The sequence below is a fragment of the Schistocerca serialis genome, chromosome 2 (genome assembly GCF_023864345.2).
Source record: "Schistocerca serialis cubense isolate TAMUIC-IGC-003099 chromosome 2, iqSchSeri2.2, whole genome shotgun sequence".
Lineage (NCBI taxonomy): Eukaryota > Metazoa > Arthropoda > Insecta > Orthoptera > Acrididae > Schistocerca > Schistocerca serialis.
In genome coordinates, this window is record NC_064639.1 from 373,407,414 (window position 1) to 373,421,325 (window position 13,912).

The following is a 13,912-nucleotide window of genomic DNA, read 5'->3' on the forward strand; positions in this document are numbered from 1 at the left end:
TCGACTGAAAGTATGAAATTAAAATTTTAAGGCTTTTTGTCCAAGATAAACTCGTAGAAGAACTTTGAGCATTGCATGAAACAGTCACTGAGTAGGCATTGTCTGCGTTGACTCCATCTACGCATCACAGAAAAAAATTGTTAATGTTTTCAGAGCTGGAATAAAATAACTTTGAACTTTGCAGTGGCGGGGGCAGCATTGCAAGGGTTCAGCCAGCCATTCTTTACGAGGATCTCCAGGTACCCACGGAATAGGTATCGCGGCGAACTCGTGGCTCTCGAGAACGAACTACTATTGTAGTGGTTCCCAACCTGGAGGTAAATGAAATTTCCTGAGGTGTAAAGACTAAACCGTTCGATTGTGTTTCAGTCACGAAACCAAATTATTTTCAAAAGATGATCGCTATTATCACAGTTTTGTAAGAATCTAATACTGATTACATCATTTATCAATAATTACTTTTTTCTCAGTTAGCAGCATTAATGCGGTGGAGGTTACAGGTTCCTCACGCAGTGCACCCACTATACACATATGTCGTGCTTTATCCCGTATATCGCTGATGATAAACGTGAGACATATACGTAACAGTTTATACATATCTCAAGAAAATGTCTTCTTAAAATTGTAGATAGTACCTGCAGCAGCCCGGAAATTTTTTCATTTCCCCCTTCGAAACAGATAAACGAATTAATTGACAGCACGACGCAGCCTAACTACATGAGGGTTACTATTATGCTGTACACAGTTTATTATAATAATGAAACAATTATTATTATTAGACTGGTGAGACAGAAAGCATTAACTGCCTGAAGTTTCTGCGAGTTCAGAACTAAGAAGTGCAACAATGAAGTGATTTACGAACAGTAAGTATAGAGCATACGTCTGAACGTGTTTGATTTTAAATGGGAATGCAGAGTGCAGGTCGAGCAAGTTCCGTAATGGAGAGCAGTAATGCAGGGAAAGCAGGTTTTGTAACAAGTGTGTAGCCTCACTGTGGGCAGTTAGCTTTCCTTTCTGGGAAGTAGTTGTGAGTACCACTTGCGATGCACCACGAATTTCTTTGTCATTGATTCTAACACACACACGCGCGAGCGCACACGCACACGCACGCAACCTAAGTATCATTCATCTTTCATCATTTTAAGAATAAAAGTGTTCCGAGAAAAGTCCTTCATTCTACAGTTTAGTTAGATGCTAAAGTTGGTGTTAATATGACGGGGAGGGGGGGGGGGGGGAGGGGGCCAACAGATGGCAGGGTGGACGAGGGCACTTGTTCCTGTCTGTAATGTCTGATTGCACTCAGGGGAACTGGTCTAAAAAACCGCTGTACTAGTGGCTGCTGGCTGTTTCCTACTGCACGACTTGCTTAATCGTGATGATGATGATGATGATGGTGATGTTTGGTTTGTGGGGCGCTCAACTGCGCGGTCATCAGCGCCCGTACAAAATCCCAATTTTTACACAGTCCAATTTTTTTCACAGTCCAATCTAACTTTGCTTAATCGTGAATCACAAAATAATTTTAATCGAAGTACGGGAGCAGTATCATGGGCATGGCGTCTGGCGAGTCTTATGGGGGACACCTTATATAGCAAGGACTTTCTTGACGCACACAGACCTTCGCCCGTGTCTCATGATTGGAGTCGCGCGCAGGGCAGTCCGGCTGGTTCGTCGGACTGTGGAGCCGAACTGGAGTCTGCCGAATACTGAGCCTATGACGAGTGACCGGTAGCCCACGGGACGTCACGAACACAGGGACAGAACAGGGAGATCCCACTGTGATACAGAAAATGTTAGTTTACGGCCGAGTCATACCACTATGGGCTCCATACTGATGATCTTGCCGGTATTCGTTATATTAGAAACTTTGTGAAGTTTTTAATCAACTCAAATATTTACCACTGCCTGTACCTTCCTCTAAACACACTGGTAAACTTACACATGACACCTATTTGTTGTTAATTTATTTATTTATTGCTACATTCAACAACCACAATCACACATGTAACGGAATGTTTTTAGCACATATGTGCGCTGTTAATTTTTGTTATTGGGTAAAATTGAAACAGATACACTAGACAGTAAGTTTGTTCGCTATAGACAAATGTGAGATACATGTTGCCACGTGGCAGTTTCGCAAGTCTTACAAGGAAACATCACCAACTTGACCTTATACACTCCTGGAAATTGAAATAAGAACACCGTGAATTCATTGTCCCAGGAAGGGGAAACTTTATTGTCACATTCCTGGGGTCAGATACATCACATGATCACACTGACAGAACCACAGGCACATAGACACAGGCAACAGAGCATGCACAATGTCGGCACTAGTACAGTGTATATCCACCTTTCGCAGCAATGCAGGCTGCTATTCTCCCATGGAGACGATCGTACAGATGCTGGATGTAGTCCTGTGGAACGGCTTGCCATGCCATTTCCACCTGGCGCCTCAGTTGGACCAGCGTTCGTGCTGGACGTGCAGACCGCGTGAGACGACGCTTCATCCAGTCCCAAACATGCTCAATGGGGGACATATCCGGAGATCTTGCTGGCCAGGGTAGTTGACTTACACCTTCTAGAGCACGTTGGGTGGCACGGGATACATGCGGACGTGCATTGTCCTGTTGGAACAGCAAGTTCCCTTGCCGGTCTAGGAATGGTAGAACGATGGGTTCGATGACGGTTTGGATGTACCGTGCACTATTCAGTGTCCCCTCGACGATCACCAGTGGTGTACGGCCAGTGTAGGAGATCGCTCCCCACACCATGATGCCGGGTGTTGGCCCTGTGTGCCTAGGTCGTATGCAGTCCTGATTGTGGCGCTCACCTGCACGGCGCCAAACACGCATACGACCATCATTGGCACCAAGGCAGAAGCGACTCTCATCGCTGAAGACGACACGTCTCCATTCGTCCCTCCATTCACGCCTGTCGCGACACCACTGGAGGCGGGCTGCACGATGTTGGGTCGTGAGCGGAAGACGGCCTAACGGTGTGCGGGACCGTAGTCCAGCTTCATGGAGACGGTTGCGAATGGTCCTCGCCGATACCCCAGGAGCAACAGTGTCCCTAATTTGCTGGGAAGTGGCGGTGCGGTCCCCTACGGCACTGCGTAGGATCCTACGGTCTTGGCGTGCATCCGTGCGTCGCTGCGGTCCGGTCCCAGGTCGACGGGCACGTGCACCTTCCGCCGACCACTGGCGACAACATCGATGTACTGTGGAGACCTCACGCCCCACGTGTTGAGCAATTCGGCGGTACGTCCACCCGGCCTCCTGCATGCCCACTATACGCCCTCGCTCAAAGTCCGTCAACTGCACATACGGTTCACGTCCACGCTGTCGCGGCATGCTACCAGTGTTAAAGACTGCGATGGAGCTCCGTATGCCACGGCAAACTGGCTGACAGTGACGGCGGCGGTGCACAAATGCTGCGCAGCTAGCGCCATTCGACGGCCAACACCGCGGTTCCTGGTGTGTCCGCTGTGCCGTGCGTGTGATCATTGCTTGTACATCCCTCTCGAAGTGTCCGGAGTAAGTATGGTGGGTCTGACACACCGGTGTCAATGTGTTCTTTTTTCCATTTCCAGGAGTGTATTTTAAGGAAAAAAAAAAAACAATAGCAAGATTTGAGCCCCAGCAATCGATCCCGCTCGGAACTTTGTGCCGTAGTTCTGAGAGCACGCATTTATGATCTTCAGAAAGTAGAGCTTTTAAACTTTATTCGCGCGCACCGTTTGTCTGTCACTCGCTCTGCCCCACTGCATTAACTGACTTTCCGAGCACGAAGTACTGTACAGTGGAGTGAGTAAGACGTCTGTCAAATACTGTTTTGAAATTGGTAACATACTCTTTTCATTATGGCGAAGTGCACTTTTTCTCACCTGCAGCTGGTACCTGGGATTCCTCTACTTTGAACAATTTTATGTTGCCATACACAAATAGAGGTAAACGAATGTGTGTGTCATTAAACACGTAGAGTAGCGCTATTTAATTATTAACATCGCTGTCGTGCGTTGTATTCTTTGACTTTTAAAGCTGGAACTGTTAAAGTGAAGAACATTTGCACAGGATGCACTATTCTTTAACGTGATTGGTATGATTAAACTGTAAACCGAAAATCGTTAACTTGATTTTGTAATAATTCTTCAGCTGCTTAGGTTCATTCATTTTGACTTTGAGACATGTATATAAAATAGGAATAATAATTGATCAGTTGCTTAGGTCCATTCATTTTAACTTTGAGGCATGTACACAGGGTGTTACAAAAAGGTACGGCCAAACTTTCAGGAAACATTCCTCACACACAAAGACAGAAAATATGTTATGTGGGCATGTGTCCGGAAACGCTTACTTTCCATGTTAGAGCTCATTTTATTACTTCTCTTCAAATCACATTAATCATGGAATGGAAACACACAGCAACAGAACGTCCCAGCGTGACGTCAAACACTTTGTTACAGGAAATGTTCAAAATGTCCTCCGTTATCGAGGATACATGCATCCACCCTCCATCGCATGGAATCCCTGATGCGCTGATGCAGCCCTGGAGAATGGCGTATTGTATCACAGTCGTCCACAATACGAGCACGAAGAGTCTCTACATTGGTACCGGGGTTGCGTAGACAAGAGCTTTCAAATGCCCCCATTAATGAAAGTCAAGAGGGTTGAGGTCAGGAGAGCGTGGAGGCGATGGAATTGGTCCGCCTCTACCAATCCATCGGTCACCGAATCTGTTGTTGAGAAGCGTACGAACACTTCGACTGAAATGTGCAGGAGCTCCATCGTGCATGAACCACATGCTGTGTCATACTTGTAAAGGCACATGTTCTAGCACCACAGGCAGAGTTTCCCGTATGAAATCATGATAACGTGCTCCATTGAGCGTAGGTGGAAGAACAAACTAAAATGAACTCTAACATGGAAACTAAGCGTTTCCGGACACATGTCAACATAACATCTTTTCTTTATTTGTGTGTGGGGAATGTTTCCTGAAAGTTTGGCCGTACCTTTTTATAACACCCTGTATAAATCCAGTGTGTCATTACGAGAATTCTCATAATTAACATTGAACTGATAAGAGCGTATTGTTGACATACTAAGTGCTCATATTATTTAATATTTTTCGCAAAATAACATGTGTTCTCGTACAAGATATCAAAATACGTTGGGCAGATATGTCCACTTTCCCTTCTCCCATTCTCTAGTTTTCGACATCTCTGTAATAGTGGAGCTCTGGTCGTCACCCGCGTTTGGGTATGAGGCAGATGAAGTGAGATGAAGTGAGTGACAAACGGGGCATACGGAAGTTTAAAAGCTGTACTTTCGGAAGATCATGACTGCTTACTATCAGAATTATGGCTCAAATTTCCGCGTGAGATCGATTTCTGGGACTGATGTCTTGCTAGATTGCTTTCTTTCTCCTTAAAATATGAGGTCAAGTTGGTGATGTTTCCTTGTTAGACTGAATAGATACTACAATAACGAGTGTATTGCAATTGAGACTTGCGTTGTCAGTGGACTTCCTTGACGTGTTGTTCCTAACCTTACCGGCATCTGCTGCATTATTTGTGGCTCTTATTATATCCTTAATGTATGTGTTCTTAAGTGGCTTTCCTAAGTAATGCCTTTCTGCGGTAAGCGTAATTCTTTATCATCAAATGTAATGTCAGTTCCACTTATAACTCTAGAATAAAAATCATGTTGATGCCCATTGCTAAATCTGGCATAGCTAGGCACATTAACGACGCTGGATATGCTCTTGACAACACAGATAAAACTAATAAAAATTCATAAACCAAACAAAAAAGGTCAGAAATTGAACCTCTATGAAGAACTTGAAATTTTTATCCGCAAACAGAAAAGGTGTTTTAAACATCTTCAATGACAAAGCTGTGACAGTGTCAATGGACTGTTTTTGGAATCTTCCCAAATATATTAGACGATAGACATCAACTTGTATTGTCATTTGGTTCTTATTGATCTAAATCTTGAAAACAACTCCCAGATCACCAATCAGTACATTACCAAATAAGGTTTCTTGTCCCAATTAGTTCTGTATGTGTATTGCACTGAAAATAGTGCAAAACACTGCGAAATGTGGACAGTATATCTATGGACAGATTTGCTGATGAAGCGTTGGCCAATATGCACCTCATGTATGCGTTCATTGGATGTAATGGAAGACAAGCATAACGATACTTTGCTGATCTGCTCCCGCATCACGGGCCACCCCATCACAATACAGTGTTTCGTCTGAGGACTGTTGAATTACCCTATGTGTTGTATTGTATGTTGTACGTTTTGGTTTTTATATGTTAGAATCACTTTGATGGTGTGAAGATATTTTCACAGAAGCAAACCAAATAAATCATAATTGCTTAATTACTCTGTAATGATACGCGGATTCCGTGGGTCCCTCGTATCAATATACTTAGAAGATTTCTCTGAACAGTGACTGGAAATTTGTCGGTGGAGTTCTAGTTCCCGCTACACACGCAGGGTATTAGGTGTATAAGGGAAGACATTTCTGTTGATGACTGAGGACATTGTTTTGAACAACATTATATCACTACTTACTTCATTTGATAGCTCTTAGGAATATTATGTTTTTAGGTCGGTTAGTACCTCCAAGTATGCATTGCCTAATGTCCATTGGGCAGAAGGTTAGGCACTGAAGTGTGGACGCATCGACGCAGAATGTATTGTCTTTACTGACAAGCGCATACTTCGCTGTGGAGTTACAAGCGTGCAGAAAACATCAGGTAGTACATTATGTGATCTGTTTGTGTGAAAGACCATTAAACGTTGAGAAGAAACAACTAACACACGCGAGTTGGTACACATTATGGTACCAATTATCAGAATATCTGTACCTATGCCTGCAACACCCTGTACACACAGAGTGTTCCACCTAAGAGCTGTCAGGCGCGTTTTCTCTGGCGATTCGGCAGATACCGGGTGATCAAAAAGTCAGTATAAATTTGAAAACTGAATAAATCACGGAGTAATGTAGATAGAGAGGTACCAATTGACACACATGCTTGGAATGACATGGGGTTTTATTAGAACAAAAAAAATACCAAAGTTCAAAAAATGTCCGACAGATGGCACTTCATCTGATCAGAATAGCAATAATTAGCATAACAAAGTAAGACAAAGCAAAGATGATGTTCTTTACAGGAAATGCTCAATATGTCCACCATCATTCCTCAACAATAGCTGTAGTCGAGGAATAATGTTGTGAACAACGCTGTAAAGCATGTCCGGAGTTATGGTGAGGCATTGGCATCGGATGTTGTCTTTCAGCATCCCTAGAAATGTCGGTCGATCACGATACTCTTGCGATTTCAGGTAACCCCAAAGCCAATCATCGCACGGACTGAGGTCTGGGACCTGGGTGGCCAAGCATGACGTAAGTGGCGGCTGAGCACACGATCATCACCAAACGACGCGCGCAAGAGATCTTTCACGCGTCTGATAATACAGCATCACTAACAGCGCCTTTTCAGATAACGTCAACATGCTGCGACTGCTGGCGCATCTGATTCTCTCTCTCATTACACCTCCTTTTGTACACGATTGTTATGCGCAGTCACTGACGTTTTGCTGTCCAGCGCCATCTGTCGGACATTTTGTGAACTTTTTTTTTTTTTTTTGTTCTAATAAAACCCCATGTTATTCCAAACATGTGTGTCAATTTTTACCTCTCTATCTACATTATTCCGTGGTTTATTTAGTTTTCAAATTTATACTGACTTTTTGATCACCCGGTATTTGTAATTTCGTTTTCTGAATGTGTACCTGGAGTGGCCCCAAACAAATACTGTTAGTCACGTCTGTCATACGACTCCCAGTGTCGACGGAAAATGCTGATTTGTTTCCCGTTTCAAACGTAATATTTTCAAAGAGGATTTTAGTTACCCATTCAAGAGAGTGGTTCACAATTGGTCTTGTCCGCTATTCATTTCATCGATGAACATCGGATGTAAGAATAAATAGCAGTCTAAGCAGCGGCAGCACCGTCCTGGCACGCGCTGATTGATACCGGCGTGCAATGGTGCTGCTCAATCGCTACTGGAGTACTGATTATTCTGACTGTCTCTGCCGAACTGTCACGCTAAGACGATTATCACATTAGTCTAATTTTGGATCGCTCTGTCGAATGGGCACGTAAAACAGTGCCTTAGAAATAATATTCTTTGTAACAGGGAACAAACTTATGCCGACTGTCGACACTGGAACTAAGTGTCGAATTAAAGACGTGACGCCGGCCGCTGTGGACGAGCGGTTCTAGGCGCTTCAATGCGGAACCGCGCGACCGCTACGGTCGCAGGTTCAAATCCTGCCTCGGGCATGGATGTGTGTGATGTACTTAGGTTAGTTAGGTTTAAGTACTTCTTGGTTCTAGGGGACTGATGACCTCAGATGTTAAGTCCTATAGTGCTCAGAGCCATTTGAACCATTTTTATTTCGGCTGACTCCAGCTGCACACTGCAAAAACGGAATAGCAAATATATGTCGAAACATCAGAAGAAATGCCCCTGACGACTCTTAGGGGCAATTCGCAATGGAAGCTGATAATGCTCTTTGACTTAGAAGACGCTTCATTTCTACTATATGTGCACAATCTCTGGACTTTTTGTGCTTCTGTTTCGTGTTAGTGTGCCACATGATGATGAAAATGTATATGAATAATAAATCTCGTGGTTCTTTCAGCTGTAACATCTTGAAAGTAGCTTTACTATTATTAAAAATTTACAAATACAGTGTCATATTACGATAACTAGTGCAAATTATACCTGATTTGCAGCGAAACTATGTTCAGAACAGACAGCTGGGTACATCCAGCAAACAAAAGGTCAATGTATTCCGCTGTTGTACCTTAAGATGAGGGTGCAAACCCTCGAAACGCGTCGTGAGAAAGAAAGTGATCGACACAGCTAATTGTTTTAACTTTTTAAAACCCATCATGAACAGTCACTACCACAAGAAACTTCTTTTTATGAGGTTACGGGTTTCTGTCCGTTGTAGACCATCTTCAGACCTCACACCATGATGGTAGACGGTGGCTGCGAACGGAGCAGGCGCGACAACTCCACGAACGCTAGCATTCGTGCAGTCGTCGCCCCTGCTCTGTTCGCAGCCACCGTCTACCATCATGGTGTGAGGTCTGCAGATGGTCTAAAACGGACCTAAACTGGTAACCTCATAAAAAAGAAGTTTCTTGCTCTAGTGACTGTTCATGTTCATTTTCAACTAGAGAAATCTTCTCAAAAATCATAGTTTTAATTTGTGTTTTATGCCATAAAGAACCGTAGTCTCGTAAACGCAGTCTAGCGCGGACTCGATAGCATTACTGCAGAAGCGGTGTGTGGTGCCCGCAGTGTCGCCGGAACAGCTGGTGTCGCTGCACCGGCGCCTGACGGGCCTGCGCTGCCAGCCGCGGCGCGCCATGGTGACGCTGAACGTGACGCAGCACGACGCCATCACGTTCCCCAGCTGCGTGGCCGTCAGGCGCTGCGCCGGCTGCGACTGCCCGGGAGACGGCGAGCACTGCGCGCCCACCAAGACCGCCACCGTCAAGCGCAAGGCGAGTATCGTCCAACACTACCGCACAGCCCTGCTGCCAACTGCAAACAGTCCTCTCAAGACATTCCCGGAGCCTGCGTCGTTCGAGCCAAGGGAGCTGAGAGTGTGAAGGCGACTGTGCGCTGGCGGAGCGTGTAACGTGTCTTTGCAACTCCGACAGGGGCTGTCTGCCCGTGGAGTAATTCCCCGAGTCCATTATTTCAGTTGCTACAGGCTCTACGGCAAACACAGGCGCTGAATAGTAACAGTATCTATGACAGCCACTGGATGGGTTAAATTATATCTTTGGTTTCGTTATTGCGCACTTACAGCAGTCAAATGTTTGCAGAGCACAAAAAAATCGACGCATCAGGAAGGAATTATGCGAATGGCACGGAAATGGTTAGATGTGATGTAAATTACAGACAAACAAATGATTACAGTTTCAGAAAACTTGGAGGTTTTATTCAAGAGAAAGAGCTTCACAAATTGAGCAATAACGCGTTGGACCACCTCTGGTCCCTATGCAAGGTTCGGGATGGCACGGGTTGATGTAGTTGCTGGATGTCGTCTGAAGGTTATCGTGCCAAATTCTGTCCAAGTGGCGCGTTAGATGATTGTTGAAATCCTCAGCTGATTGGAGAGCCCTAACCATAATGATCTAAATGGTCTCACTGGGAAAGATCTTTCGAGCTTGCTGGCCACGATATTGTTTGGCAAACACGAAGACTAATCAATAACACAGGCCATTGATGGTGGTCTAGGTATCGCTGTGCTGTAAGAGTACTGTAGATAGGAATCAAAGGGTCCTGCTGTGAAATGAAATGGCACCCAGATCATCACTGCTAGTTGACAGGCCGTATGTCGGGCGACAGTCTGATTGGCGTCCTCCTAGTGTTCGGGGCGTCTCCAGACTTGTCTCCGCTACTCAGCACTGAAGACAATTCGACTCCAGTCAATGACATTCCGGGCCGAAGACGTGTCTGCAGACGCCCTGGACAGCAGTGGGATACCATCCTCACCGTTGCCCGCCATAGGGCCAGACAACCAGAACTGACGGTCTGTGGTGCCACTTATTTTCATAGCAGTCGGATCCCTTTGGTCGTTATCGGCGGCAGCCTTACAGCAAAGCGCTACCTTCATGGCAAACCATCGCGGACTTTCAGCAAGATAATGCTGGCCCACACACGATGAGAGTTTCTACTGCTTATCTTCGTGCTTGCCAAACCCTATCTCGGCCAGCAAGGTCGCCGGATATCTCCAAAATTGAAAACGTTTGGAGCACTATAGGCAGAGCCCTCCAATCAGCTCGTGATTTTGACCATCTAACGTGCCAGTTGGATAGAATTTCGTACGGTATCCCCCAGGAGAGCGTCCAACAACTCGATCAATTAATGCCAAGCCGAATAACTGGTTGTATAATGAACAAAGTTGGACCAACGAGAACTTTTTCTATTGAATAAACCATCCAATGTTTTCTGTACATGTACACCGTATCTAACAATTTCCGCCCCGTTCGGATAACTCCTCTGAGGTGCGTCTTTTTTTTTTTCTTAGTGTGTATTTATCAATCAGCCCGACGTTTCGATTTTCGTCGTCATCAGATAAAAACTAACAACGCGGAAAAAAAGTCACTTGCAATACGGAGAAGAGGTGCCTAAGATGGCCTCCCATAGGCGTAGCTACACCCCACCATGTTCACACCAAAAACCCTTCTGCAAATAACACCAGAGTAAGTGAAACTAGTGAAAGTATAACAGTTCTGGCGTCTATCGTGATATACATCCATTCCTGGGTCTAACGTAAACATTTTCTCCTTTTTCTGACAGAGACAACCTCGAAGTCAACAGGTTTGTATGGCTGTTGTTGTGAACGCCTGTCTTTAACAATTTGAATCATTGATTCTCTCTGTAAACGAGATCTCAGTAATTACTTCTGCGCTCACCTGCTTTGCGCAGACCTCAGTCGATCCTAATATAATCACGTAACACCTGAGTTTCAGTGGAACTTGTCAGAAACTCAGGACTCTTTCCAGTTGTGACGAAATATCTCCCAAATACTTTTGCGTCGTATCCGTCCTATTATGGACAATGTGCAACAGTCACTTATGATTTATTATTTCCGGAAGACTTTCTTTTTCCAAAAAAGGTTCAAATGTGTGTGAAATCTTATGGGACTTAACTGTTAAGGTCATCAGTCCCTAAGCTCACACACTACTTAACCTAAATTATCCTAAGAACAAACACACACACCCACACCCGAGGGAGGACTCGAACCTCCGCCGGGACCAGCCGCACAGTCCATGACTGCAGCGCCCAAGACCGCTCGTTTCTTTTTCCTTTCTTCCCAATTTTTTTTTCATTCTTTCATACTGCTGTTTCCTGTGTTCCTCAGTTACGATTCCTTTGCGCTCTTTTTTCCTTTTCCTTAACTTAGGTCATGAAGTTTCCTCTGTATTAGATATCTTCTTCAGAAATATTTCTTTCTTCTAAGTCTTTTTGACTTTTCTCGATCTACTTATTTTTTCCTCTTTTTGTTGTTGAAGTATTGAAATATTTGTGTAGTTAGCCTACTTTCCTCACTTCTTTTTATATCACCACATAAAGTGACAATTTTTTCCGAATTGTGTAAAATCTTCTTCAGTTTCGTTCTTTGTTACTCGCTATATTTGCAATTTCCATCTGTTTCCGACCCCAGAATTTTTAAGGATTTTTATCTCCTTCTCAGTTCCTCTCCATTTCTTCTAGTTTGAGTGAAGCAATGCATTCTACTACGAAAAGTGCTTGATGTCTTGTTACAATGGCATAGTTCCTGATTTTTGTTTTTATGGGAAATGACTTTTTTTATTGTATGTAGCATTGGAGAGTTCGTACACAGTCACTGTCGATCAGGCTCTGGTGTCATTATCTTATATATTATCTCATTTATTTGTATACTTTTTCCAAGATTTTGAGCTTCTGAATTTTCTTTATTCTTCTGAAGTCTGTTTTTAGTGATTTCGGGGCATATAAGACATTAGTCATGTACTTCTTTTTGGTTGTAAACGTGTACGTATACATTGATTTTTCTTTCAGCAGTTTTTCCAGGAGATTTATCTGAATTATGGCTGAATGTACGTCTTTGGAGAAGGTGCTTAGGTCATCTGCGGAAGCCACATAACGGATTTTGACTCCTTACTTTTTACATGATATGTATTCACAGTTGCGAGTGCAAACAACCATCAGCATGCATGCTGGAAGCAACATTGCATTTTTATTTTACGGCACTGAGTAACACATCACTTCCTCTCACATACGTCTCACGAAATGTCCGCAGCGCGATAATCCAAGAAAGTAGTGCTAATACAGAGTGTTACCGATAGTAACTTTTCCAACGCGTCATTCCCGAATGGAACAGGAAGTGACAAACAGATAGTGGTACCTGAAGTAATCTCCGCCACACTCCATAATGTGGTTTGCGGAGTATATACACTCCTGGAAATGGAAAAAAGAACACATTGACACCGGTGTGTCAGACCCACCATACTTGCTCCGGACACTGCGAGAGGGCTGTACAAGCAATGATCACACGCACGGCACAGCGGACACACCAGGAACCGCGGTGTTGGCCGTCGAATGGCGCTAGCTGCGCAGCATTTGTGCACCGCCGCCGTCAGTGTCAGCCAGTTTGCCGTGGCATACGGAGCTCCATCGCAGTCTTTAACACTGGTAGCATGCCACGACAGCGTGGACGTGAACCGTATGTGCAGTTGACGGACTTTGAGCGAGGGCGTATAGTGGGCATGCGGGAGGCCGGGTGGACGTACCGCCGAATTGCTCAACACGTGGGGCGTGAGGTCTCCACAGTACATCGATGTTGTCGCCAGTGGTCGGCGGAAGGTGCACGTGCCCGTCGACCTGGGACCGGACCGCAGCGACGCACGGATGCACGCCAAGACCGTAGGATCCTACGCAGTGCCGTAGGGGACCGCACCGCCACTTCCCAGCAAATTAGGGACACTGTTGCTCCTGGGGTATCGGCGGGGACCATTCGCAACCGTCTCCATGAAGCTGGGCTACGGTCCCACACACCGTTAGGCCGTCTTCCGCTCACGCCCCAACATCGTGCAGCCCGCCTCCAGTGGTGTCGCGACAGGCATGAATGGAGGGACGAATGGAGACGTGTCGTCTTCAGCGATGAGAGTCGCTTCTGCCTTGGTGCCAATGATGGTCGTATGCGTGTTTGGCGCCGTGCAGGTGAGCGCCACAATCAGGACTGCATACGACCGAGGCACACAGGGCCAACACCCGGCATCATGGTGTGGGGAGCGATCTCCTACACTGGCCGTACACCACTGGTGA

At 45.2% G+C, this 13,912-nt stretch overlaps 1 protein-coding gene across 1 annotated transcript in view; it reads left to right on the forward strand.

Annotated features, from left to right (window-relative positions):
• Positions 1-13,912, forward strand: part of LOC126456003 (uncharacterized) — a 122,886-nt gene that overhangs the window by 89,570 nt on the left and 19,404 nt on the right. The window contains exon 4 of the mRNA XM_050091759.1: positions 9,389-9,594. Within this exon, the coding sequence (XP_049947716.1) occupies positions 9,389-9,594 (206 nt within the window). The remainder of the gene's footprint in view (positions 1-9,388; positions 9,595-13,912) is intronic.